Raw genomic sequence first — 27,513 nt, 5'->3', positions numbered from 1 at the left:
ATAATTGCAACTTAGAAGTGTCTTCCAACCGTTAAAGTCGAACATAATTTCCACAAAACAGATGCCAGCGACGTGTTTGCGCTGGCAATCATGGATGCATGCGCAGACAATATGACTAAACCAAGTATAGCAAAAAAAAGTGAGACACGGTCGATGTCCCGTCACATCCATACCCGGTCCAACTAGTACGTTGACTGGCACAACAGAATGGACATAAAAGTCTCTCTATCCGGCTGTTACGATTCAGTATCCTGAACAGAAAGTCAGTGCACGAACGGACTTCTCAGGCAGTCTTCAGCAGAGAGCTCTCGTACGTATTAGTGCACGTACACAGTAGTCGTGCTGTCATGACAAGTACTACTAGTCCTGCTTGGCTGCTTGCTTCCACAATAGACGGCCGGTGACTTGGTTTGATGTCAGTGTCATCAGCGTTTTGTCAACAAGCAAGATCGATTAAGTTCCAGTTTCCGCGCGCTTGGTTTCTGTCAGCGTCAGACAAGCTTCATCTTCGTCGTAAGCACAACAAATGGATTGATTGCCCGATTGACTAGCCTCGTGCGACGCTTTCTTCTTCGTTGACGTGAAAGTTTTGGTCAACCACGGCACCGCCACCACAGTGGCCGCACACCTGGCCAGCGGAGCTCGATCGGTCTCTACTTAGTCCGTGTGTCCATCCATGAAAACATGCACGATCCACGACGCACACGTAACATAGCAGTAGGACAACCTTTGAGTGACGCACGGCCATGGCTACGCCAGTGGTCGCGAAAGTGTTCTTGCTCTCGCTGTTGTGGCTAGCGGCGGCGGAGGGTACGGACAGGGACGTGCTGCTGGCGTTCAAGGCCGCCGTGACGTCGGACCCGACGGGCGCGCTGCGGTCGTGGACGAACGACACGGCAGGCGCAGCGGCGAGCGTCTGCCGGTGGGCCGGCGTCAACTGCAGCTCCGCGGGCCGTGTCACGTCCCTCGACGTCTCATCCCGCGGCATCGAGGGGACGCTCTCCCCGGCCGTTGGCGACCTTGAGTACCTCGACTTCCTCAACCTCACCGACAACGCCCTCTCCGGCTCCATCCCTGCCAGCCTCGGGAAGCTCAAGCGCCTCTCGTTCCTCAGCCTCTGCGACAACGTGTTCTCCGGCGAGATCCCTGGCGCGCTAGGCGGTGCAGAGAACCTCACCGTGCTCTACCTCAACGGAAACCGCCTCACCGGCGGCGTCCCTGCCTGGCTCGGCGCGATGCCGATGCTCGTCTATCTGACGCTCAACCAGAATGCGCTCACAGGCACCATCCCGCTGGAGCTCGCCAACCTCACCACGATCCAGATGCTCCGGCTCGACGAGAACTTCCTCGAAGGGGACATCCCCGACGTCCTAACCCGCCTCCCACGGCTCCAGATGTTAAACGTCTACGGAAACCGTCTCACCGGCGAGATCCCGCGGGGGTTCTTCAACATGTCGTCGCTGCAGGGCTTCTCCCTCGCCAAGAACGCGTTCCACGGCGAGCTCCCGCGCGATGCCGGCGCGCGGTCACCGAACCTCATGTACCTCTACCTCGGGGGCAACCAGCTCTCGGGGCCCATCCCAGCGTCGCTCGCCAACGCCACCAAGCTGCAGTTCCTCAGCCTCGCCAACAACAACTTCTCCGGCCAGGTGCCCGTCGAGATCGGCAGGCTCTGCCTCTACTCGCTGCAGCTGTCCGGCAACGAGCTCACGGCGACCGACGCCGGCGGCTGGGAGTTCCTGGACAACCTGACGAACTGCAACGCCCTGTACGAGATAATCTTTGGCGACAACAATCTCTCCGGCGCCCTGCCAAGCTCCATCGCGCGCCTCTCGCCGCAGTTCCGGACGCTGAGTCTCGCGGGCAATCGCATCTCCGGCGTGATACCGCCGGGCATCGCCAACGTCGTCGGGCTTCAGACACTCGACATTCAGTATAACCTCCTCACCGGCGTGATCCCGGACGGGATCGGGAAGCTCAAGGGCCTCCAAGAGTTGCAGTTGCAGGGGAACAAGCTCACCGGGCCTGTGCCGTACAGCATGGGCAATCTCACCAGCCTCCTTAGACTCGACCTGAGCGGCAACTCGTTGAACGGATCGATTCCTCCCAGCCTCGGAAACCTGCAGCGACTGACGCTGCTCAACCTCTCCCGCAACGGGTTCGTTGGCCACGTTCCCATAGAACTGTTCAGCGGCCTCTCGGCACTTTCTTCGGCGATTGACCTGTCCGGTAACCAGCTGGACGGTGTTCTGCCGCGAGAGGTAGGCCAGCTCGTGAAGCTCGCGCGGATGGTGCTCTCCGGGAACCGCTTCGTTGGCGACGTACCGGCAGAGCTCGGGAGCTGCCAGAGCTTGGAGTTCCTCGAGTTGGACGGCAACCTATTCACCGGAAGTATCCCGCCGTCGTTGAGCAGGTTGAAGGGGCTCAGGAGTCTCAACCTGTCGAGCAATAGGTTGACCGGTGCCATCCCGCCGGAGGTCGGCCAGATGTCGGGGCTGCAGGAGCTGGACCTCTCGCGGAACGACCTGTCGGGCGGCGTACCAGCGGGCTTGGAGAACTTGACCTCCCTGATCGAGCTCGACGTGTCCGACAACAACCTCGACGGCCAGGTACCGCTGCATGGCGTGTTCGCGAACAAAACAGGGTTCAACATGGCCGGCAACAGCGCACTATGCGGCGGCGCTCCGCAGCTCAGGCTTCCTCGGTGCCGGTCACTAGCGGACTCCGGTTCCACCCGAGGCACCAACATGTTACTCAAGATCGCTCTGCCCATCATCGGTGCCGCTCTGTGCCTGGCCATACTATTGACCCTCCTCTGGCGGCGGCGCAAGACAAAGTCCGGTACAGAAACCACAGCGGCATGCATCCGCAGCGTGGTCGACGGCAACTTCTATCCGAGGGTCTCCTACGCCGAGCTGGCCAAAGCCACCGACGGCTTCGCGGAGGCCAACCTCGTCGGCGCCGGGAAGTTCGGCTCCGTGTACCGCGGCACGCTCTTCCTCAACAAGGCGAAAAAGAAGCCGGCGGCGGCGCACGAGGCCGTCGCCGTGGCGGTGAAGGTGTTCGACCTCCGGCAGGTGGGCGCGTCCAAGACGTTCCTGTCGGAGTGCGAGACGCTGCGGAGCGCGCGGCACCGGAACCTGATCAGCATCATCACCTGCTGCTCCAGCGTGGACGCGGCCGGCGGCGAGTTCAGGGCCCTCGTGTTCGACTTCATGCCCAACTCCAGCCTCGACCGGTGGCTGCACCCGGGTCCTGCGGACCTGCGCAAGCGTGGCGGCCTGAGCTTGGTGCAGAGGCTCGGCATCGCGGTGGACATCGCCGACGGGCTGAGCTACCTCCACGACAGCTGCGACCCGCCGATCGTGCACTGCGACCTGAAGCCTGGCAACGTCCTCCTCGACGACGACATGACGGCCCGCATCGGCGATTTTGGCCTCGCCAAGCTGCTGCTCCTTGACCCCGCCGCCGGTGCGGGGAACACGGAGAGCACCATCGGCATCAGAGGCACGATCGGCTACGTCGCACCAGGTAACTGTTAACTGCTTATTTTCTTCGTTGTTAACAATTTCATGTCACCATGACTAGTCGATCGTGTCTGAAACTCCTGTGTTGTGGTGTGCAGAGTATGGCACGACAGGGAGCGTGTCCGCCGCCGGTGACGCGTACAGTTTCGGCATCACGCTCCTCGAGATCCTCGTTGGCAAGGCGCCGACGGAGGGCGGGTTCGGGGAAGGCCGGACGCTGCCGGAGTTCGTCACGGCGGCGTTCCCGGAGAGAATCGAGCAGGTCCTTGACCCGGCGCTGCTGCCGATCGAGGAGCCTGACGACGTTGCAATTTCAATCTCGACCGTGTCGACTGTGTCGTCGTTGTCCGAGGACAGCGAGGTGCGTGTCACGGCGCGGGACTGCCTGGTCTCCGCCGTCAGGGTCGGGCTCAACTGCTGCCGGCGAGCGCCGTACGAGCGGATGAGCATGAAGGAGGCCGCCGCCGAGATGCACCTCATCAGAGACGCCTACCTTCGTGCTTGCGGTGCAAAACCTTCTATGTTGGAAACATAAATCAAAAGGAGCAAAGTATGGAACAAACCTTAAATTCATAGAGGATGTCGAAATCGAATATGACACTTGTACAGAATATGACAATGGTGTTGGGAATGAAAGACTAGTCGCCAGTGTACATATGCAGATACAACATCGATCAAGCATATCATCATAGAACTGCAGCTACTGCATCGACGGACAAGCCAAAACCACTTCGCCTGGACACAGGCACAAGTAACAAAGAATTCCTGACACAATGAATTGCCTTCATTGACAGGAAAAAAAAGGGAACATTGAACTAGAATTACACAGGATACAAGGTCGCATGACGTCGTACAGGAACTATTGGTAACATAGAGGTCAAAACTCAAAATGGCATTGCTGGTTACAAATCACAATTTGCAGAAACTAGAAGCCATGATTTTCTAGGCATAATGCAGGTTGTAATCAAACTGAAAGTGATAGCACTGGAGGTTATCACTATTCCTCCACCAGCATAAGCAGTTAGCGAAGATATTTGAAATTCTGGATGCAAAGCTTATCATGTCAAATATGCAAATGATTTGTGGCCAACGTGTGCAACAGACATTTTTGAAAATGACCAGAACAGCTATAGAATATGATGCTCCTCGAAATGCATTTTGTGAGCCCTTGGTGTGAAGAAACCATAACCTTTCCTTTTTAAAATATGCAGATAAGTTAATTACCTTCAATCCAAAAAAAAAAAGATACTAGTGGAGTTCACAAAATCAAGGCAATAAACACAAAACGAATATTCCCACTTCAATGTCCGTACTCAAACACGCTGCCATCTAATGAGCGACACCGTTACATGATTGACAAGCCAAGAAATAGCTGCTCTTTTCTATTCATGCAATGCTTTGCATTATATAAATCACACCAAGTTTGGCAACCCAAGTTTGAAAAATTATTGACAAGTGGCGTGCGCATGAGAAGTTGGCCTAGTGGATTCTAATTTATCAACCGAAAATCATAGAAGCACTATACAAAGAACATAATCTTAGTATCTGACACAGCCAATCCATCAGGGCTGCTAGAACTAAAAGAACAGCAACAGTCTCATGCTATCGAAAATTATGAAACCAATCATAAACTTGTTTGTAAAATGATGCATAACATGATGAGATGTCGCCACTGTGGATTCCAATTTATCAATCGAAGATCAGGGAAGCCCTATGCACAGATCATATGCATAATTTTAGGTGGTATCTACAGGCCAAGAAGAGTGCATCATAACTAATTACCAATTTTGTGATATGACACAAATATACAAAAACCAATTACCAGGCCATGCTAGTATGCTACCTAACCCTGTTCAATAATAAGACCAAGCAAGCAAGCAGATCTAGTTACAGGCAAAATAGTAGAGATATGTAACAGCCTGAGGAAAGCTTACGTAGGAACATGAATTGCAAAGCGACATGCACTGACAAAAGTCACTAAATCCTCTGAACTCTGAACATAATAGAGAAAAAATGGTGATGGAGACAAGTACAGAACAAACAAACACCAGATCGTATACTTAACAAAAAATATCATGTGTCAAGTTATCAAGAGAGAGTAAAACAGATACACACAATACAGTAACAAACACCATGTCATTTTTTAGTTGACATAACAACTAGTAGCATCAGCTTACTTGAGACATAGATATTTAACGTCCTGCCATTTTTCTTCCCCATCAGCAAGACGGTGTGAGAGCAGTGTTTAAAGCGAGTGAGAGGCTGCCACATAGATATCTAAGAGAATAATGAAACCTCAAATAAATTTAGTGTTCAAAACATATTAGTTTATGTTATTAGATGAGAGTAATAAAGAGATTACTCTGTATTCTAACAAATGAGACGTAGATATTTAACATTGCTTAGGATTACGCACACCCGTTTATTTTCTTTGTACTTGTGCATTCAGTAAGTTTGTTGACATTCAGTAAAAAAACTAGATGATGGGCATTTTAAAATACTTGCATATGCAAAAAAGAAACTGTGTAGCAATTGAATGTAATTTTCAAATCCACTAGTTCTATATATGCTGAGGTGAAACCTGGTATTAATTCAGAATGATAGCACGCCTCCCAGAAAAAAATGTGACAGCCTTCCTCTGTTTTGTTTTGGGAAAGAGTTTTGACAGAAATAAATAGTAAGACATACTAATAGCTATTATTATTCTCTAGGTATCTTTTGTAAGCGGTCTCAAGCCAGAACAGCATGCAAATTAAGGTTGTCACACACCAATTATAAAGTGCGACGAAATCAAAAGGATTATCAAAAACCATTGCAGCAGTAGGTGTCCAGAAGCAGCACTGACATCCATCTCATTAACAGGTTATGCTGACAAGAAAACTTGGCCAAAGAGTTGAGACCAGTGGTTCACCAGATTAGAACTAAAGTAAACTAGGCAATGGGGCTGAATCACCCAAACTCTCAATCATGTCGCAATCCTCTGAGTACAGCCAAAAAACCAGAACCAAGTGCCTGAACGAAGAGAGTCAACTATCTGCAGAGTGCACGTAAGTGCAAAGATAAATGAGTAAACAGGTGATGATAACATAGGCATTCTATCTAGTCTGTACGAAAAAATATGTCTAGCTAATGAAGGAGGTTAATATGCATTCTATCTAGTCCGTACAACAAGATATTTCTAGATAACGAAGCAGGTTGCATGGACATCCAGTTTCCATGCAAACTGGTAGCCTGGGACAAGTATTGAGGTGCATCAGAATAACCATGCTGTTTACAATAGACAGGGGACAGCCGGACAGGAATGCTAGGCTCCTTGCCATCCATTTATATTTAGTGCCAACGGTATTCCACTCTCATCTGAGTAGGTGATTAGTGAAAACATCCTATACTCTACTCCATCTAGTATATTCTGCACATTATTTAACATAGTAGCTTCGTTTTCGTCTTTAAATAGATTGAGCTTCATTGAAAACACAGTCTGTACATGGACATGAACAAGAACAAGTGTAAATAGTGAAGAGGACTCACTAGCATGTTGTGTCAATGTATTCCCAACCTCAGCGCCGTCACAGGTTCTTTCGACTCATCGTCACGCGAGGGCCCTGGGTCAGTAGCTTTCTTGGTCCTCTTGGCAACATGCGGTTGGGGATGGAGAGATTCAACCTCCCACCTGGAATACCAAGTGCACATAACTTAGAACTCAACCTGAAATACCATGCTCTTGGAGCCTGTTTCAGACCATACAAGGCTTTGTCAAGCCTACAGACATAATGTGGCGCATGTGGAGCTTTAAAACCAGGAGGTTGTCTCATATACACTTCCTCTTCCAGAACACCATGAAGAAACGCGTTCTTGACATCTAGAGAATTTTCCTAGAGCACTACTGTGTTTGTGAGTTGTTGCCATTCATAATTTATCTGCAATGTACTGTCTACTTGTCTCAAAGCACTGAGTTTTCACATCAAGCGTATCCTTGCTTTCCCCAAGAGTTTGACGCTTTTCTGTACTTGATTGGAAATTATACTTGTCAAGTACGTACATAACTTACGTCCTTCCAAGTATGAGCCGTAAATCTTAAGAAAGACGCAAAAGCTTGCCATTCAATAGTAAAATTATAGAACATGGCCTACCAGTTTCTTAGTCATTCCATCTTCTTTTACAGTAGATTCCCACTGAATTGCATAGTGTTTGGAAGTCGCTGTCATATTGCAAGGAAGATGTTCTAACATTGTATATATTGTTGTAACACTTGACTTTGAAACCAAGAGACGCGCTACTTGTGTCATTTTATAAATTGTAGCTTGTGAGCATGGATTGCTTAATGAAAAGACAACAACATAAGCAAAGTCACTGGTTGGCGATAACTGCTTGTTGATGCTTCCTGATTTGCTTGCCTTGGATGTTCCCCCGGAGCCTTGCACTTGTTAGCGCGGTCCAGAGATAACAAAGTGGGGTTTTGTTTTGTGGCTCGCTGAAACTCTAATCAGGGAAACTAATAATGATCATTTTTTTCTAAATGGCGTATGAAGGATAAGAGCAAGGCATATCATTATCCGTTACTGATGTATTCCACATACTATTAAATAAGAAATGAGGCGGAATATCATTATCTGTCCGGCGCCCTGCCAAACTCCATCACGCGCCTCTCGCCGCAGTTCCGGACGCTGAGTCTCGCGGGCAATGACAGCATGATAGCATACAAGGAGGTATACAATGAACTCGAGAAACTCTTTGATGGGTGTGAAGTGAATCATATTAGCAGACTCAAGCAACGACGAAGACGATGTTTTGGCAAACATCGGGTCGCAGTGCTTAGCAATACCACCCGGCGTATTCTGGAGGAGATAAATGAAAGATCAACTAAGGCGAAGAAACAGCCAAAGAAAAAGGAGAAACTTGAGAAAGACTCGGGGGCTCCAGCAAAATCAGAAGCAAGTATATCGGGAGATGCGGGTCGGGGCGCGTGTCGGTGGCTGGCTGGTCGGTGTGGTTGACCGGGACGAGCTCGATGCGGGTGTATGGCTCTTGGACGGCGGTGAAGCGGACGATGGAGACGACGTTGCAGGGCAGCATGGGCCTTGCACCTTGCGTGTTGACATCACCATCATTGATTCGAACCTTGCGTGTTGACATCACGAAGATAAAGATGCACCTTGCGTGTTGACATCAACATCATCGATTTGAAGAGAAACGCTGGGATTTGAAAATGAAGATGACGCCTAGCAAGGTCACCGGAGGGATGGCAGAGCATAGCTAGGCCGGCGTAGTTGAAGCGGCCGCGGCGGAGCACTGCGGCGGCGACGCTGGTACAGGCTACCGAAGTGGAGAAGATGCCAGGCTCCGGTTCCCACAGCGAGAAGCGTACGCGCCGGCTTGTCACTGTAGCCTTGTATTCTCTGATGAAAAGAAGCCTGCCGTGGTTGGTGTCCTTGGGTGAAAAACAGTAGGATGAGTTTTCCAAAATTGACGGTACGTACGTACATGCCTAATGCCTAAGCTACATGGAGAAAACAAACCATTGCAGACTTGGATTAAAGCCACCAACGACACACCACTCCCCTAATACATAGATTGATTCATGCAGAAAAGTACAGGAAGCCATGGGATCACCTACCTGCTCGCTCAGAGAATGAACATTCTCTAACCATGCTTGCCCCCAAGTTGGCCAGCGACTCGGCGAACGCCCACTTTCCGCGCCACTCCAAACTCACACCATGGGTTCATGATGGAGCTCTCCCTCTCCCTCTCCCTCTGCCTCTCCTCTCCTCGACAAGTAAAAGTCAAAGTCTAAGTCATAGTCACACGCGCAATCCACACGCGATGTATGATGATCAGCTTGTACTTATAGGAGAGCAAGGGGTGAGGGAAGAGAGGGTTGGAGAACGGAGAGAGGTGGATCTGTGGCAATGCTAGAGATCTGGGACTTGCCAATTGGTCATAGATGATCTCACGTGGATTGTCCTTTCCCTAGCCGTCCGATTAAAAGCAGGAGATGCAATCAGAAACCTTAAACATGTGTGGGCACTGCAAGCAAAAGATCATTTCTCCTGCTCTACATGCCCCTAGAATGTTGTGGGGCGCTCAGGCATAGGTAAGCTTCTCGATGGATAATGCATGCGTCGCCTAGTAAAACATGGGCCAACGCAGCGGTTAGCATGCCCGAAATTAATTTTGCATTAAATCATGCCACTGGTGCAAACAGATTGGCTCCATTCCCGTAATTCATGGGAAATCCACAGCAAACAGATTTTCTGTATTCATACCAAATCCGATGACAGTTTGGTTCTTAAAACAATGGTACGCGGCTGGCTTTGTTAAACGGAATGTGAGCGGCCGAAGAAATTAATAGCGAGCGATGATACCAGGAACAAGCCTTTGCATGCGAGAGAAGTATGGGCGATCCTTTCCATTTAATAATCAATCAGAAGAAATTCAGTTCGTGATTCCATAGTTAGTGAAAATTGGTTGCTTAACTGCATGACGCAATAGCATGTGTTTATCAAGTAATATATGAGATCGTACCACGATTCACAGAGCATCTCTCGTCACGGCGTCTTTAGCTTGAGCATAGGAGTATTTGCTGCTACCGTACGTGGTGTAGTGGATGTTGCCACCTGCACGCCTCAGCCATGATAATCAGTTGATTGTGTATCTCCATTAATTACTAGTACGGACAAAGAACTACATATTCAGATCCTCAAATTTAGTAGGTCCATTAACAATCTGAAAAAACCACATATATGCCCATCTTGCATCTCCTGCACCACTATTCCATAGTTACGCTAGGAAGGCATCTCCGGTCACGGCGTCTTTAAAATGAGCATATAGAACAATCAGCACACGCATGCGTACTTGCTGCTACTGTGTACTCAATTTAACAGCACGTGATATCTCCATTCAATTCCCTAGTACATCCTGGACGAAGTACAATCTATAATTTCTTTAAACCCAGAGATTCAGTACCTCCATTAATAATAATCTGAAGTAGCTACATACATGTTCATCTTGCGTCCCTTGCACCACTATTGAAAAGCTTGTATCGAACTTCAGACATAGATTCATTCAAAATAGTGGAGCCAAGGAGCATATGTGTGCTCTCCAACTACAATATCAGCATATGTGGCAGTACACGAAAAAGCAAAAAGAAGAACAAATAGCAGCATATGTGTGCTCTCCAATTACAATGTCTTAGACTTGACAAAGTGGGATGAAGATTCGAATGCCACAAAAGGTCACAACAAAACACAAACAGGATGCACTCCACCACAACCACTGTAGGCATTGCCAGTCCCAGCTCCTCTTGTGCACCCATCATCGCCCTCATCTCCCTCGCTGCATTGCATGCCATCATGCATGGACATTCACCGCAAGCAGCTGCCGGCTGGCCGCAATGGGGATGCGGGTGTAGAGAAGCGATCTCTTGTTGCGCCATGTGAGTAAGACCAGGCTCCTGGTTAGATCCAGGTACATGTTGGATAAAAAGCCTGGTGCATCTTCTGGCTGATCTCTACAGGAAAATGCATGAACAAATTAAGCATGCAAGGAAATAGCTGCTGATTTTTTTCCTAATAAAGTACTTCATGTTAACAACAAAGAGAACACACAAGAGAACCGTAAAGCAACAGAACTACTCATGGTGGCATCAATGAAAAAATTTAAATTTGGAGTGCAGGTTCACGCATGCTTGCAAAGCACTAGCTAGGTACTAGTGCTGATGAGCCACAAATAGGTTGTTACTCCCAGGACAAAGTAATTGCAAAGTAAACATGTAGCAGGACTTAGATACTTACTCCAGCCTAGGACGGTAGTTTGATCTGGGTAGTTAGGTAAGTGCAAAACTTCTCAATGATATATGCCTAGATAAACATGCAATTGAGTATCAAACAAGTTGGAGTGGGTCTTGAGGAGCATAACATAATGAAACAATACAAAAAATCCGAGATGGTGTGTAAGCTAATTCAGTTATGGGAACACACTTGGTTTATCTCAAATCATTCAGCAAAACACTACCCCGTATATATACCAAATACGTCTAGTAGTGGTAAAAGTAAATATCAGGGTGTGGAGAGTACTTCCTCCAGCTCTTCACAGCTAGTTTCTCTAGCTAGCTTTGGGGGCTTCTCACGTTTTTTTCTTCTTCTTGAAATCAGTGCTTCCTCGCTGCAAATGGAACCCTGGAGTAGTACTTCCTTAAGTACATAGATGCTCCAGGCCAGATAACGCGACCCAGGACACCAGTCAAACTACAGCTCACTAGTACCTAACCAAAGGATCGACAAGCAATCTGAGCCGAACCACATTGCACAAAGACCATGCAGCATTGTAAGGACGGAAGTGATTGGACATCACAATGGACCAAGAACTAACCTGAAGAGTATGTAGCTAAGGCAGGGCATCACATGCACCACGGTCACCTAGTAGGGTGTCAAGATGGTCAAAGTCGAGGCCACCTTGAGGCCACTGAATGGTCGTTATATTGTCCATGACAGGCAGCCTGCCTTGTTGCAATCCTGTTGATGATGTTCTTGCTTGTACTTTACCAGACCAGCAGCAGGTGCCTCTCACTCTCACTCAGTTCAACAACCTGCACACAACAAGGAAAGAGGAAAGGTGTATGAATTTGCCAGTGTCTCAGTGCACAAAATTAACAAATAGTTTGACATGGACATATAGCAGCAGTTCTAGATATAAAACATTGGCACGAAGAACTAGACGGTAGATACGATATTTGAAGATAACATGACTAATCGATGCTTTAGATTTTTGGTGTTAATTCCCAAATTTTTGGTGTTATTCTACAACAGCACACACATCATCAACAAACCTGCTATTGGAAATTAGTCATTACATAATTCATAATCAATAATTACACAGTGCACTGCACTGCACATACATGGATACTCTTCTTTTAACACAGAACTGGGGATGTAGGTGCCGTGGGCATGTAAATGCTAGCTAGCTGCCGCCTAGCACATGGCCGAGGAACGAATAAATCTGCCCATTTGCAAGTTTCAACCTACAGAATCTACGCAGACATAACACAAGAGAGAACAAATGATAGCTTAGATATACCAATCCTAATGCACATTTAACTAAAAAAGTCGCCATATTATTCTTGCATATTAAATGGCAAAGAAGTGGGTGTAAGAAGTAATAATAAAACATGCTGAGCAAATTTGATAAGTAGCATCAAATATTGAGATGCTGGTTGCATCTCGAAATGTTCCTTAACTGAATCTATCATCTTAAATGTAACAGCAAATGCATAAAATCAAACTATAGAGAACAGAGTGATTCACCAAGTGTCTCCGGGCGACTTAGCATGCAGGATACCATATTAAACCATTCAAAACAATTAACACAGGATCCAGCATAATATGATTGGAACAAAGAAGAATATGGAAGGTCAATAATATAACCTGGAAACCAATTATGTATTGAAGAAGCTCAAAATATCTTTTTGTCTCAACTACGGTGTGTCGTATGGAAAACCTGTCATATCCTCACAGATTTTAATTGCAGCAATTGCAGTACTTACCTTGAGTTGCAAGAGACAGTGAAGACAATCACGAGGAAAGAATTTTTCAAGGCATGAGAAGATAGAACCTTAGCAAGAAAGTCTAGTAGTCGAAAATTTACAGAGTTAACAAGAAACGCAAATAATCCTTCTTGCAGAGTTCAAATATCACATGCATTATTAAATATAGAAGTCACCAGCCATCAGCATGCTTCACTTGACAAGATCGCTGGAAATTCACGCAAAATTGTGTTGATTAAAAAATAGGAGCGCCAATAAGAACACACTGGCCACCATATTTTAGTTAAATAGTTAACGTACAAGATGAACAAGATCAAAAAAGAAAGTGAGGATGGCGCTGACTTGTATGACCAAATTTTCCCATCAAGCATGTTACTACTTTGTTCTAATCTTTTAAGCCAATACACCAGGCCGAATGAGATAATAATGCTGATAATATGCATAAAAATAGTTTTTCAAAATGCAACCTTCTTTTTTATCTGTACCACCAGGTTCAGATCAAATGCAACCTGGTAATAACTCTACCGAACTCTCGATGCCTTAGAAGTTTTAAATGCACGAATATCATCTATCAAGGAAAAAAATGCGGCAACACAGAGGAGAATTTTGTATTTTTCCTAAACTGTGTGCATATTAAACATGCTTCTCATCACAAGTTACAACACGATGATGACAAACCGGAGTCAGCAACTTGCCAATGTAAATATACAACACTGAAACAAAAGGGATAGTCAATCTCACAAACTAGATTGATCAGCATTCAAGCTAGCATCAGCATACAACCATCAATAAAAAAACTAAATGAACTAGTGAAAGGTCTTGTATCATCAATAGATAATCCAAGCTAAAATAAAGCATGCCAACATTGTTCAATTAATTATTGTACTATAACTTCATATTTCTGGATAGCTAGTCGGCATCAACATAATGCATTCACCCATCCAAACCACAAGTGTGCTAGTTCATGAACTTCATCTGTCACGGAAAGACTATCTCGAGTGATTTACCTCACACCACATGATCGCCTCGATGGGTCGACCTTGGTGGACGTCCACCCGCTGCTGGGTACAACATGATGAGTTATGTTCCCTTGACAAAACATACAGAACCCTGCATTACATAGATTGTGCATCAGTAAGAATCTGCAACACGAAGAAGAAAATTGTTTAGCATATGAGAAAAATCATCAAACACCAATAATTGAACATAGTGATTGCATATGAAAGAGACCCCATCCAACTAAAACATGAGAAAAATATACCAACAGTTTGAACATGATAATTCAATAAAGAACATGAGGATATGATCCCATTAAACATAAAGCATGCAGTAAAGCAATGCACATACTATACAAAAGTATTTCTAATGAAGTTAAGATGCTACTAAACTAAGTGTAGCATTTGTTCCGTTCGTATCAGTTCTACAACCATAATTAAATGGTATGTGTAATGTGGTCTAATATAATTCATTATACAAGGCACCAAATTAGCAATAAGTAGTCATATAGATCACTAGGAAGAACAAACAAATAGTCTAGCCATTATATTTCTATGATATAAATGAGCAAATCTAAGCATGCAATAACTAAATTACGCGGAACCATTGTGCTAAAACTTCATATCTTACACCACATATCCGCATGCATAACACATCCATCAACAAGTAGTATAAGAAATGTTGGACAAAATGGAAAGTACAAGACTAGATATTACAAGAGTTGAAACACCTCGGACAGAGCCATGTCATGACAGACCCAAGCCGGACCGCATGGCCAGTCGGCGGTGCCCCAGGAGGAGCCACGCCGCGTCGTCCGCGAGATATCAACATCCCCGGCACCGGACCAACCGGAGCCTGCAAATAATAAAGGGAAGTTATTAACATGTTTATTACCAGTACTATGGATTATACTGGAGCAAGTTAGCAAAGAGCACAACACATACACATGATCTGCTCAAATGCAGGACACTCACTCATCATACAAGTGTGTGGTTAATGCACGGCACAACACTAAGATAAAACGGATCTGGATAGTATTCTATATCCTATCACAAAGTACATGGACGAAATTACAGATGATATAGCATGCTTAGCGCCACGTCAAATACAAAACACCACAGAGTCGGATGTACATCATCTAAATCCATGACCAAATATATGCAACTAGACGAGAAAGATTAAATCTTTCTTGTGTAACTAAAGAAGAAAGGCACTTCTCTATCGAGCCAAGTTCCATAGTGCAGGAAATGAACACATTATAGGTCCGGCAAGCAGGGCAAAGGGCTATAGTACAACGTCACGAAAGTAATATGATCAAGTAAATTAAGAAGCAAAAGGATTTTCTGCAACACAGCTGTACACATGAATGAAAGTAACAATCCTCATGAAAACAATACTGATAGGCTTGCAAATATCAAGTTAGTGAACTAGTTGTAGTCACAACGATTATGCAAATAAACAAAGTATGCTATATCCAGTGGCGGTGCCAGGAGTTGAAGTCTGTGTTGTCATTTCAAACCAGTGATGTCAAACACATGTATTTTCGCTCATGTTACAGAATTTTTAGCTTAATCTACCCTTGCATTCATAGGATTTTCCAAAATCCTGCACACAGGTCACAAGGTGGCTTCGCCACTGGCTATATCATTCGATTGGTTAGGCTGTGAATTCTCACAACACACAACTAGTCAACTAACTCAGGAAACATTGTGATTATGGAAATTCAAAACAGCTGCTTACCATGCATAAGTTAGCAAAATAGATCTTGGAAGTTGATCACTACATAAATGCATGATACTTCTTATGAACTACCCATCAATAGAAGAGAAAACTTTATATGACAGTTCTTATCACGACATAATTTGATCAAGTAAAATTAAGCAAAACTGAAATAGTTTACGACAGTAACACTCCATGCACCGCTCCCTCTGGCGTCAAGTCACAGCGGCTACCAACACCCACCGGTCCAAGAAAAAGGATCATCCATTCAATCACATGCATGACAATGACCAACCAATGTCAAATTATTCTACGAGTTGATACTTTCACATGTGGCCAAGCTTTGATTGATGACTAAATGATGAAGCCACCAATCAAAACCATTCAGTAAACGGAGGTTGACCACAAGAACAGTTTCGCACCTCACACAACATACTTCCAAAACAAAAAAAATATGCATCAGGTTACAAAATACCTGTGTGTCTCTATCTATCTATTGGAAGTGAAATAATTAAGATCCCAAATCCTCCAGTATATGGGATATAAAACTCAACAGTATGATAAAAGATTTAGGGCGCACAACTTGCAAGCATATGGATAGTTCTCAAACCAATCCGAACAAAGTTCATAATAATGAGGCAATGAAGGCAAAAACAAACAAAGCGGCCATATTTCATGATATGCGGAAAATAATCATTCTTATTTCATAGTATATGGAATACATCTGCCTTGCTCTTATCCTTCATAAGCCATCTAGAAAAAATGATCATTATAGTTTCCCTGATTGAAGAGTTTCAGCAAGCCACAAAACAAACCCCACTTTGTTATCTATGAACCGCGATAACAAGTGGAAGGCTCCGGGGCCAAGGCAAGCAAATCAGGAAGCATCAACAAGCAGTTATCGCCGACTAGTGACTTTGCATATGTTGCTGTTTTTCATTAAGCAATCCATGCTCACAAGCTACAACTTTTAAAATGACACAAGTAGTGCGTCTCTTCGTTTCAAAGTCAAGAATTACAACAGTATATACAATGTTAGAACATCTTCCTTGCAATACGAAAGCAACTTCCAAACATTATATGATTCAGTGGAAATCTACTGTATAAGAAGATGGAATGACTACGAAACTGGCAGGCCATGTTCTATGATTTTATTATTGAATGGCAAGCTTTTGCGTCTTTCTTAAGATTTATGGCTCATACTTGGAAGGACGTAAGTTACCTACTTACTTGACCAGTATAATTTCCAATCAAGTACAGAAAAGCGTCAAACTCTTGGGGAAAGCAAGGATACGCTTGATATGAAAACTCAGTGCTTTGCGACAAGTAGACAGTACATTGCAGATAAATTATGAAGGGAAACAGCTCACAAACACAAAGGCCATATACACCAGCAACACTAGTGCTCTAGGAAAATTCTGTACAACTGTACAAGAGCATCTCTTGTGTTGTGCAAAGTATTCCATCTATCCAAACTTGCACATAAAAATCCTAGCAAGATAATTCCCTAACCTATTCAGCGCATTCAGCAAGAACATACATATTGCACACAACAGAGGACCATCTGCAGCAGTCATACCAAACCTACATGGTGAGAGTGAGGTTACCGCGCCACCATACCTAATGGAGATACCGGTGAGCCTTTGCATCCTCATCCTCGAGGAAGTTGTTGGACATATAGTGCAAGAACCGAACATTATGGTACCCGAGTTGCGCTGAGAGGCACTTTATGTGACAACGGAAATGGTGGGATCCAGCGCTCGTCACTGACCTGAAAAACACAGACACACAAATAGATGAGTTGCTGCTGCAACACAAGAATGCCACGGCTCTCCATGACCACAGCTGCGCACACCTACTTAGCTACTAAATCCCACCCTCCATGTAGACTATAGACTAATGTCAAGAAAACAAACCCCAATGTTTTTTAAAGTTTGGTCCACAGTGTTTATCATCCTAATGCCAGATAAAGAAGTTACAACTTGAATAATTTGGTCAAGTGCATGGGTTCTCAAATACACTAAGCTGAAAGTGAAAGAGTAAATACAGATAGTCAAATTAATCTAAAGAAGAGTAGTACGCAGATAGGGATATCATTCTTCAATTTCTCAGTAGACAACTACATTCTAAGAACAAGACAACTTGTGACATAATTAACCTAACATAAGGGGTACTTGAGATTTTTTTAGCATCATTTCAATCTAATGTTTCAAAAGCAAGATGTACAGATCACTTAGATCCCACATGTCACGCAACAAAAGGAGGACAAAAAAAAAGACATGGCTTGAGATTATTATATTTTTTGTAACCGAAGATAATATTAAGGTGTACTTGGCCGATAAACCACATGTTTCTTAAACTTACCTGGTTAAAAAAAGGCCATATTTAATTATGCATCACATATGTTTCAGAAATACAACTATTAAATACAAAAACAAGATAACATGTCTACGATGCCGATGCGCTAAGAAAGAATCATGCATCTGAAAAAGATAAGATATGCATAAGCAATACAATTTAATTAGCAACATTTTTGGATTCAACTAGCAACATTTTTCAATTGCTTCTAGCAAGTCTAGCATTTGGTCTACTTGCGTACAGATTGAAAAATTGCCGGCAACCGCATGTTAGGTCTGAATAGCTAAATTTTGGAAACCGTCACCATAGAGAGTGCAAGATATCTTATTGATCTGAAAGTGTCTTGACAGCATGCTTGTACTCGTCGCCGGAGTTAGTTCATTCTAACTAAATATGTGTTCTACCAAGGCTTCAACTATCACCAACTTCACATAATATTTGAATAGCAGAATTGTTGATTACACAGGAAAAAAAAACCTTAGCGGAGGACTGATATTCATAGGAAAAACTGCTGGATTTGTCGGCATTTGACCAATCAAGTCTAGAAATCTTCATCACAAACCAGCAGTCGGCTGCTACAATACCGATATACAAAATTTAGGGATTTTTCCTGCCGTTAAGCATTTCAATACACGAGGGGTAGTACCACAGAAATGGATGAACCGAAAACCATGTCAAGATGGCAACTTGTACATATGTAAACAACCCTATTTAATCGTCAGTAAACTAACTCAACAAGTCGTAATTTCAGCTTAAGTGCACAAGAAATCTGGCCACAGCCCCATCATGATCGCGCTCACTGAAGCAAAAGGAGCCTCCAAACTGAAATCAGAATCCAAGGCCCCAGAATCCTACCGTGAAACCTTCTATTTTTACGTCAAATTCAGACAACCGCTAGACGTCTTGTCTCTAGTACTCCAGAGAACAAAATCCAGAAGTAAACTAACCAGGGCAACATCGTGCACCACATCGGACTGAGTCCTTGAGAACTAGCACACCAACCTTGCTCGTTCTTGACAATTCCAATCAGAAAATGCGGATCGGCCAACATGTACGAGAACCAAGCTACGCGATTCAATTGACAGCCGGATCAATGTGCATAGCAGAAGAGGCGAAAAAAAAGGACCTTTTGGTGGGCGTCGTCGTGGTCGTGCACGAGCCCCTCCTGGCCGGGCATCTCCAGGTCGCCCCTCCTCTCGTAGTGCGTCGGCGGCGACGGCGCCCACGCCCTGCTGCAGCCGTACAGCGCTCCGTATGGCGGCGGCGGTTCAGCAGACGAGCCTATAGGGCTTAGCGGAGGTCGCGGAGTTGGTCCTCCATGTCCATCTCCGGCAACCGCCTCGTCCGTCTCCGTACGGGTATGCATCGAGTCAGGGAGGCGGCGGGCGCAACAATGGTTGCGCGGGGCTGTCCGAAGAGAAGGGCACTGCGACTTGAGCCGCCATGGCGCGGCAAGGATGGGCGGAGGAGAGCAGAGGGACGGCGGCGGCGCGGTTTGGAATCGGAAATGCGCGGTGGATCGAGGGAATTGGTGAGTGAGAGAGATGCGGAGAGCGGCGGCGCTGTGGATGGCATTGGTTGGGTGGGGAATCGAGGAGCTGCGATGAAGGAAGGAAGGGGAATCGAGGAGAGATGCCTCGGGACTCGGCGCTCTCATTGGCATCGGAGCGGCGTTGGATGGTTAAAGCTTTCCGCGTTCAGTGGAGCGACCCGCGCGATTGCGATTCTGCACGCTCGGTTGCAAAAGAAGAGGAAAATAAGACCCTAGGGGTATTATTTATTCGATGGACTAAAGCTGCATGTTTGATTGGATAGATTTCCACTACGTGATCGAAATGGAAATAATTTTCAAACAGAGTTATGGCATAATATCAAGACCGGCTCAAACATAGTTCAAGTTGTTACAAAATAATGGAAGGAAGGGTCATAAGCCTCTCGTCCTAGTGGTTCCCATCTGCATAAATATTCTCAATTTATAATGTGAAACCCCCATATCGAGCCCAAATCTTGTGAGAACATGCATGGGCTATTTTTGGGTTCATCATGCTCCTATGACATACACCTACATAAACAAAGAAAATTCAAATGGTATATCCCTTTTTAGGCATATCTAGGGTAGATGAAGTGGGGGCCATGGATTAGATTTCTCCTCAAATAGTGCGAGGAAAGGTCAGAAAGCTAGACCCACTTGCATGAGGTCTTAATATAAGCATATAAGGGTGGCGTAAGTGGAAAGAATAGAAGAAAGAAAAGAAAATTGTAGCAAGAAAGATAATGGAAATATAATAAATAGGTAAAAGTGGTTTATCTAGTGTTTGTTATTGGTACTCGTCAAACATTTAAATGTATTTAAAATAACATAGATAAATATTTGTGGAGCATCCCATTAGGGGTACACTCGGCAAACTTGGGCCGTCGTGACGGAACCACGATAGAAGGGACACTTGACATGTATTTTGTCGAGCATGAGATGTTGCGACTGTTTTCCCTATTTGTAGAGCATCACATGTTTGTCGGGTATGTTTTAGAAAAATACTTAGCATCTTGTCTGCATTACCGAGTATTTCTTGTTTATTGTGTTTGTTTCTAGCTATACTTAGCATGCCCGTAGTTTTACGCTCGGCAAAATGCCAGAGACTCGGCATAGACGATTAATGTTTTCTATGGCCCACATAGCAGGACCAAACCGAGAAGCATTTGCAACATTCTGCCATTCGACTCTTTACTTTCTTAGCCATGCCCACCTGCTTGCTCGAGACCTCCTTCATCAAGTGTGTATCATGCGTGTGCCTAGCTCAACTAGCATGCAACTATCCATTTAGCTAGTTTGATAACAAAAGTTTTTATTGACTCAATAGTTAGTATCAAGGCAATACAACCAAAAGAGTTATACCCTAAACTAGCCATTTAAATATTAGTCCAAAGGACTACTTTATCTATTAGTTCACGTGATATTGCATGTTGCTACTACATAATATTTCCTTCCTTCATAAATTAGTGTCGCAATTTTTTATAGATTCGCATGTACTTAGACATGTTTTAATATGTAGATATACATGTTGATCTAGACAAATCTGCTACACTTATTTCCAAACGGAGGGAGCAAATAATTTAGCTGTCAAAAAATATCTAGGATTGATCGATCTACTAAGGTAGAATACAAGCTAATTATCTTTCTCTCACATGCACACAATCATACTAGAAAAAATGAGGCATGTATGCGAGCGGAGTTTAACGACTATGTCAAGTTCCAACAAAATAACACTAGGTTTTCCCAAAGTGCAACTTCAACGGTCACTGCTAGCTTACGGTTATCTATCGCCTTGGGTAAAATTCGGACACCTGGTTTTGTCCTATAGGTGTCAAAACAAAGGTGGGGGTACAATAAGAGGGGGAGAGGGAGCACCACTGTCATTCGTGGGAGAGAAGATGGAGAAGCTAAGATGTGCCATCAAAAACACCTCCATTCCCCTGCCACATCTGCCGGTCTCCCTGCTCGCGGCTAGCACGATCCGACGACCCGTTAGCGCCTCATCTTGCTCCAATATCCCCATCTGCCGCCCCAACCACCGCTCTAAGATTCACCGCAACCACACGGCTTGAACATACATGGTGACAACACTTTGGTGCTGCATGGTCTCGGTCGTGTTACGAACCGGTGCTAAACGTCCTCCGCCCGGGCGCTCCTCTGCGGGCCACGTGATGCCCCTTTAGCACCGGTTCACAACTGAACTGGTGCTAAAGGGAGGGGGGCTTTAGCACCCAATACATCGCACCGGTTGGGCATCCGGTAAATAAGGCCTTTACCAACTGGTGCTAAAGCTCTGTTTTCCAGTGTGTGATTAACCAACAATAGTTTTTCTGCCGCCCCGGTAGTCTTGGCTATGGAATGTCTTTCCGTTGTGTTGGAGAAAAACCTCGGTGTACGTTCTTGGTTAGCATTTGCACAATCCCATAGGATTTTTCGGTGATATTCTTGTCTTCGGTGTCGTGAGGTCCTCAGCAGAGCTCAAAGAGTCTAGCATTTTGGCTCGTGATTTCTCGTGGCGTCGTCTTGGTTTGTGGATTCTTGGTATGCGCCGAATCTACATTGCCTTTTAGCGGCTGACATGGACATCACGCTGATGCATGTGGCGTGGTCTCGGACCGTAGGCCCTTCATCATCCTCGGGCCACGATTTCTTCCCTCGAGGTGTCCACGCCTACCCTATAATCGGTTTTATCCTCGGACTCGTTGTGCCTCGATGGAATTATTTCGATGGATCTTATCCGAAAACAATCAACTGGAAGCCGGAATGCGTGATTTTTTTAATCCCGTGTTGCATTTGTAGAACCACACGCACATATATATGTAGACACATTGAGCTAGCTACTTTTTTTGAGACAGTTAAGCTAGCTGCTACTAGCACATGCGTCCATATATACCTGTGTTTAATTCTTACTAGGAAGCATAGGCGCGGCGGCACGCCGCCCGTGATGCTAATATTACAAATACTTTGTAGTGTGCATTTATGGTCTGCATGGTGGCATGTTTGTACAGTGATGTGTCTGAGAAGTGTTGCGGAGTGAGCATGAAGGAAGACATCAAAGTTTTCTATATACTCTCCCTCACAAAGTAACAGCGGCGAGGTTGCCACTTTACTCAAAAAAACATAGCATCAGCAAACCTGTAATGTTAGAATTTAAAAGGGTGTGGAAGTATAAATAAATAAACTATAAATTATACTCTTCATCTTTAATCTTTAATGTGAATGTTTCTCCTTCGATCTTGATCTGGCTTTGGAGGAATTACATCTGTTAATGTTGTCACGGAATGACATCTTTTATTTTATAAGGGTGCCATTAGTATTACTACAAAAGGACTATAAGGGACAAAAATAAAACAGTGAGTAAAATCTGAAGTACACGCCCAGAAAAGTGTATTATCTCTTACTGTGCCTCTAAGAAGTGTTGCGCTATATGAAACCAAAAGAAATTTTGAAGGCTCTAGCACAACTTCGTGTATCTTTTTGCGTTGAGCAATTTTAATTCTATATTGTTCATCTACTATCTTGTATTTTTTTGTTTGCATTTGTGCCGATGAAAATATCCAAAGTATATCGTAAATCTTCCTTTAGATGTTCATTGAACTGATCTCGTCGGTTGGCGGGTATAAGCCCTTCTGTTGTGTTTCCCTATAGTAAGAACAAAACTACAGTATCAACATCTTGAAAAAATAAAAATAAAACTTAGGATTTGCAGAATATCCAAATACATAAATAGGTCTACTAAGGAGAGGCAGAGCATAGCAAGATCAAGGCTGGGCGATAGCCCATCCAACCCAAATGAGGAAAGATGTTTTATACCTACACCGCTATGTTAAAAGCCCACTTAAGTACTGACCCAACACAGACGCAGATTCGTTCCCGATTCAGCAAGTCGGTCATTGTTGTCGCTTTCTTGTTCCTTCCCCTGTGCTTCGCTGCTAGTTCTGGAGGCATCCATGACGCTGGACCGCTAGTTCAGTGCAGTAGCTAGTGGGGCAGCTGCTGGCCTGCTGCCGGTGAGTAAGCGATGGACGGGCGGAGGTAGCAGCCGGAGACAGTCGACCCGGCGAGCGGCGACCTCGTCCAACACGGAGCCTAGCGGCCACTATCCATTCCCCAATTCCACCAAGTCTCCCCACTCCCCAGCAGGCGCAAGCGAGCTAGGAGCTAGCAGCAGCAGCAATCCGGTGACACAGTCCACATCTCTTCTCGATCTTCTCTGATTTTGCTGCTTCCTTGCTGAAACCTGGAAGGCTGCAAGTGCAAGGCTGCAACAGTACATTTGCTCTAGTAAATCGCCGTCACTACTACACAAGTGAGGTAATTCAGTTTCTCCAGATCACTTAGTCTCAGTATCAATTTCCCTATTGGCTATATAGGAACAAAAATTATGTGTTAGCAATTTGGCAACATGAATAATTCAATCCATTGTTCTTTATAAATTGCAATTTAGGTACAAAATAGGAAAAACTAAGTAATGGTTTTCGTGACACAGTATATGCTGGAATTTACAGTAGTAGGTATATGACACCATAGAAATTATGTTTCTATTTAATTATAGTAGAAGCTGAGCCGTCCTAGATAGATTTGAACTAAATTTATGACACTAAGTAAATCAAGGAGCAAAAGGTAGAGGAAAAGAACAACCATGACACTCCCCAGCATACTTTAACTATAGAACAGAATCTCGGACTGTTAGTTGTACTGAAGCTTTCTTTTGTTAGTCAGCATGATAAACAAAAACTGGAGAGTTGTAAGCGGAAGAAATGTCATAGACGCAGGAGATCACTGTAAAGCAGCTTTTCTGGAACAATAAGAAGCAACGTAAGAGCAAGAAATAGAAAGGAAGGCCTCTGCTATACTTGTCCACTACAGCCATGTACAACATACAATACAGTGAATAAAACTAAAGAAGGTAACCTTTAACGCATTAGCTGAAAAAGTACAGAGAAGAGAACACTGTCTATATGGTTCTTCTGTCTAGCCTAACTCCATTATGTTTGGAAGGGATCCATTTCTCGGAGATCGTTTGAGCACCCAAAATCTGTAAACATCAGCTGCAGGAACTTCAGGTTGAGATAGTCCTGATTCTACAATTAATACCAAGTAGTTAACTTGTCCTCGCTACTTAGTAATGGATTTTTTTCAAATTAAGCAATGAAGATATACCCACACATACCTAGGAATCTTCTATCTGACATGTCATCTGAGATCAGTATTACATAATTAAAATTGAAAGGATACATACCATAGATATCTCAAGCGACCAAGCATAGTCCATTGCTTGATAAAACTTTTGAACACAGAGATTGATCAACCCACCATTGTAGAGAATTGCTAAACGCTAGGCAACAATGTAAGCATTCCACTATTGCCTGAAAGGAGCAGATAGAGACATTAAAAGATGCTAATTCAGAAAGACCAGAACCAAATCAGTAAATCAAGCAGACCTTGATTTTCTCTTTTTCATGAACAACCTGTGCAATATAAATCTTTTCACTGGTTGGTACATCAAAAGGTCGTATACTTACCACTAGTGTTGCTACTCTGTGTCTGCTTCTCCCTTGATTGTATTATTCCTTCTGCTTCAATAACATGACATGTGAAGGAAGGATCTCTCACTGTATGAGTGGTTGATGGAGAGAAGAGATACGATGCGAGAGCCCAGATCCGTGCTCGAATGAAGCTGCAGAAAAAAAGCAAAGAAAGAGGACACGAAGAGGATTTAGGGAGCTTGCGTCTTCGATGTCGTCAGCAAGCTCTTGTTGGTGCAAGAAGCGGAAGATGGGAGAAATCGGTAGGACAAATGAAGCAAAGCGCGGATGAATTGGTATGTTATTTTTCTCTGTATAGCTTGTCCTGAAGTAACACGTGTTGGAATCTGTAACCATAATTATATAACATCACAGGAACTTTGGTTCTGTCCACTGCTGCTACTGGCAAGATCTAAACTAAAATTAGCACATTAAACTGGAGAGGAAAATCTAGAAGAAGAGAACAGTTATAACACCCTGAAACACTTTTCCAGTACCATACCTTTGGTTCACTTGTTTCAGATTTGCACCGCTAAGCTGAAAAATAAAAGATAAGCCAATATTCCAAACATCAAGAATGGACCATCTTGTTACCTAGTTGATGAGTGTATCTTCAGGATAAGCCAATTTTACGATAGTAATGTATATGGACTGGTTGATAAAGCCTTTCAACCACACAATGAGACACTACTTTTGTAAATATCCATTACTGTAAAAACCGGTAACTATGAATATAAACTTGTACCGAAAAAGGGAAAACATGCCGTCCCATTTTTATATGAAACTAAAACGGAAGGCACCAAGTAAATCGATGTCAGATGCTCACTGCAGAACAATGGAGTAAAATTATGCATGACTTCCCAAATCTGAACCCAAACAGCAGCGTAAGGCTAATTGTTAGTATGCCCAGCTGCATTGATTAAGGAAAATGTTTAGAAAATAGATTAATGAAAGGCTTGAGTGAATTAAAATGAAAAGAGCTGATTGACATTTAGAATGTATCCTATGTCAAATAACTACATATGAAACCTAACCTGATTAGGGATAGCTATATAGAAGAAGAGATCATTCTATGAATACATAGGCCTGATAAAGATCAATTATATTTTAATATACGATGATGTATTCTGTATCTATAAAATAAAGATATGTAAGAAAAAATATAGTGTATGTACAAAGAAACCAAAATCAAAACAGTAAATATTTGAGTGAGATCTACCATAAATTTCAACACATACCTTTGTTGGTTTAGTGAAGCTAGGGAAATTGATTGTTAGAGATGGCCCACTCATAGGTAATCATCTAATCTCAACCTCCCAGTAATATATCCTGTTTAGACTACTAATCCCAAACTCAAAACGGGATTAGCTAGTACTTTTTTCATATTTTTCACGTAAGTGCATGAATTTGGGACGAAAAAAAACAGCCATCAAACCATAGCAGATTATATAGGGAGGTGTGTATGGAAAAAATGAAACCTTATTAGTGTTCATCTGATGATGATAGGTAGACATGATACCTTTCAGAAAATATAAGCTAACACATGGTTTTTGTTTCTCTTTATTTTTGGAAAGATTGCAGTCAACTGAGAGTTCACAAAAACTGTAGTAAGACTGGGTGATAGCAATAACAAAAATTTGTAAAGTAAAGTATAGGGAGATCACCTGAAAGCATCTTATTTGAAAATCAGTAAACTTTGATTTGTGTCACAATATGTAGACCTACACATTGCGTTGTGATACTGCTGCAGGGGTATGTTCTGATATGAACTTTGTTGATCTCATCACTAAATCGGAAGGGCTACACCTCAAGAAATTAACCTGGAAGCAAATTGAAAGAGAAGAAGGTACAGCTCTGGGCATAGACCTGCTCTTCAGGCTGCTGTTGCTCGGCCTGCCAACAAGGAACGGAGCGCTCCGTGGTGCTCACCTAGACCCCGGCCATTCCTTTTACCACCCAAAGCTGGCAGCAGAGCCAGGGACCCTTTTGGTGCCAAGAGGTAGCCAGACCCATGGTGCGGCTCCGTCCTTGCATCTCCTTGCTGGACGTCCCGCCTCCATGCCTACCCCCATGTCCCTCGGGATATCGCGCAGCAGTCAAATCAGCATGAGGGAAGGCGGAGAGCCTGAGCGATGATTGGGATGTCGGAGGAAGATCCCACCCATGGCACGGCCGTCGCTGGCGGTTGGCTGTCGATGCCGATCTCCGCGTCCTCGGCTCTCGCGGTGCGGGACGTTGGAGGCGGGGTCGATCCACGGCACGGTCGCCGACCTCTGCCGCTTGATGCCGTTCTGGAGTCCTCAACTCACGCAGCGA

General features: G+C 44.3%; 1 protein-coding gene across 1 annotated transcript; it reads left to right on the top strand.

The window, feature by feature from the left end:
• Nucleotides 1-746: 746 nt before the first annotated feature.
• LOC124663636 (probable LRR receptor-like serine/threonine-protein kinase At3g47570) lies at nt 747-4,062 on the top strand. Its single transcript, XM_047201312.1, has 3 exons — nt 747-3,531; nt 3,626-3,831; nt 3,880-4,062. The coding sequence occupies exons 1-3, from the start codon at nt 747-749 to the stop codon at nt 4,060-4,062; spliced, it is 3,174 nt and encodes a 1,057-aa protein (XP_047057268.1).
• The last annotated feature ends 23,451 nt before the right edge of the window (nt 4,063-27,513 follow it).

This window comes from Lolium rigidum, chromosome 1, assembly GCF_022539505.1.
Source record: "Lolium rigidum isolate FL_2022 chromosome 1, APGP_CSIRO_Lrig_0.1, whole genome shotgun sequence".
In the NCBI taxonomy this organism is placed as follows: Eukaryota; Viridiplantae; Streptophyta; class Magnoliopsida; order Poales; family Poaceae; genus Lolium; species Lolium rigidum.
The sequence above is the reverse complement of the archived record's forward strand: the minus strand, read 5'-3'. Positions and strand labels throughout refer to the sequence as shown.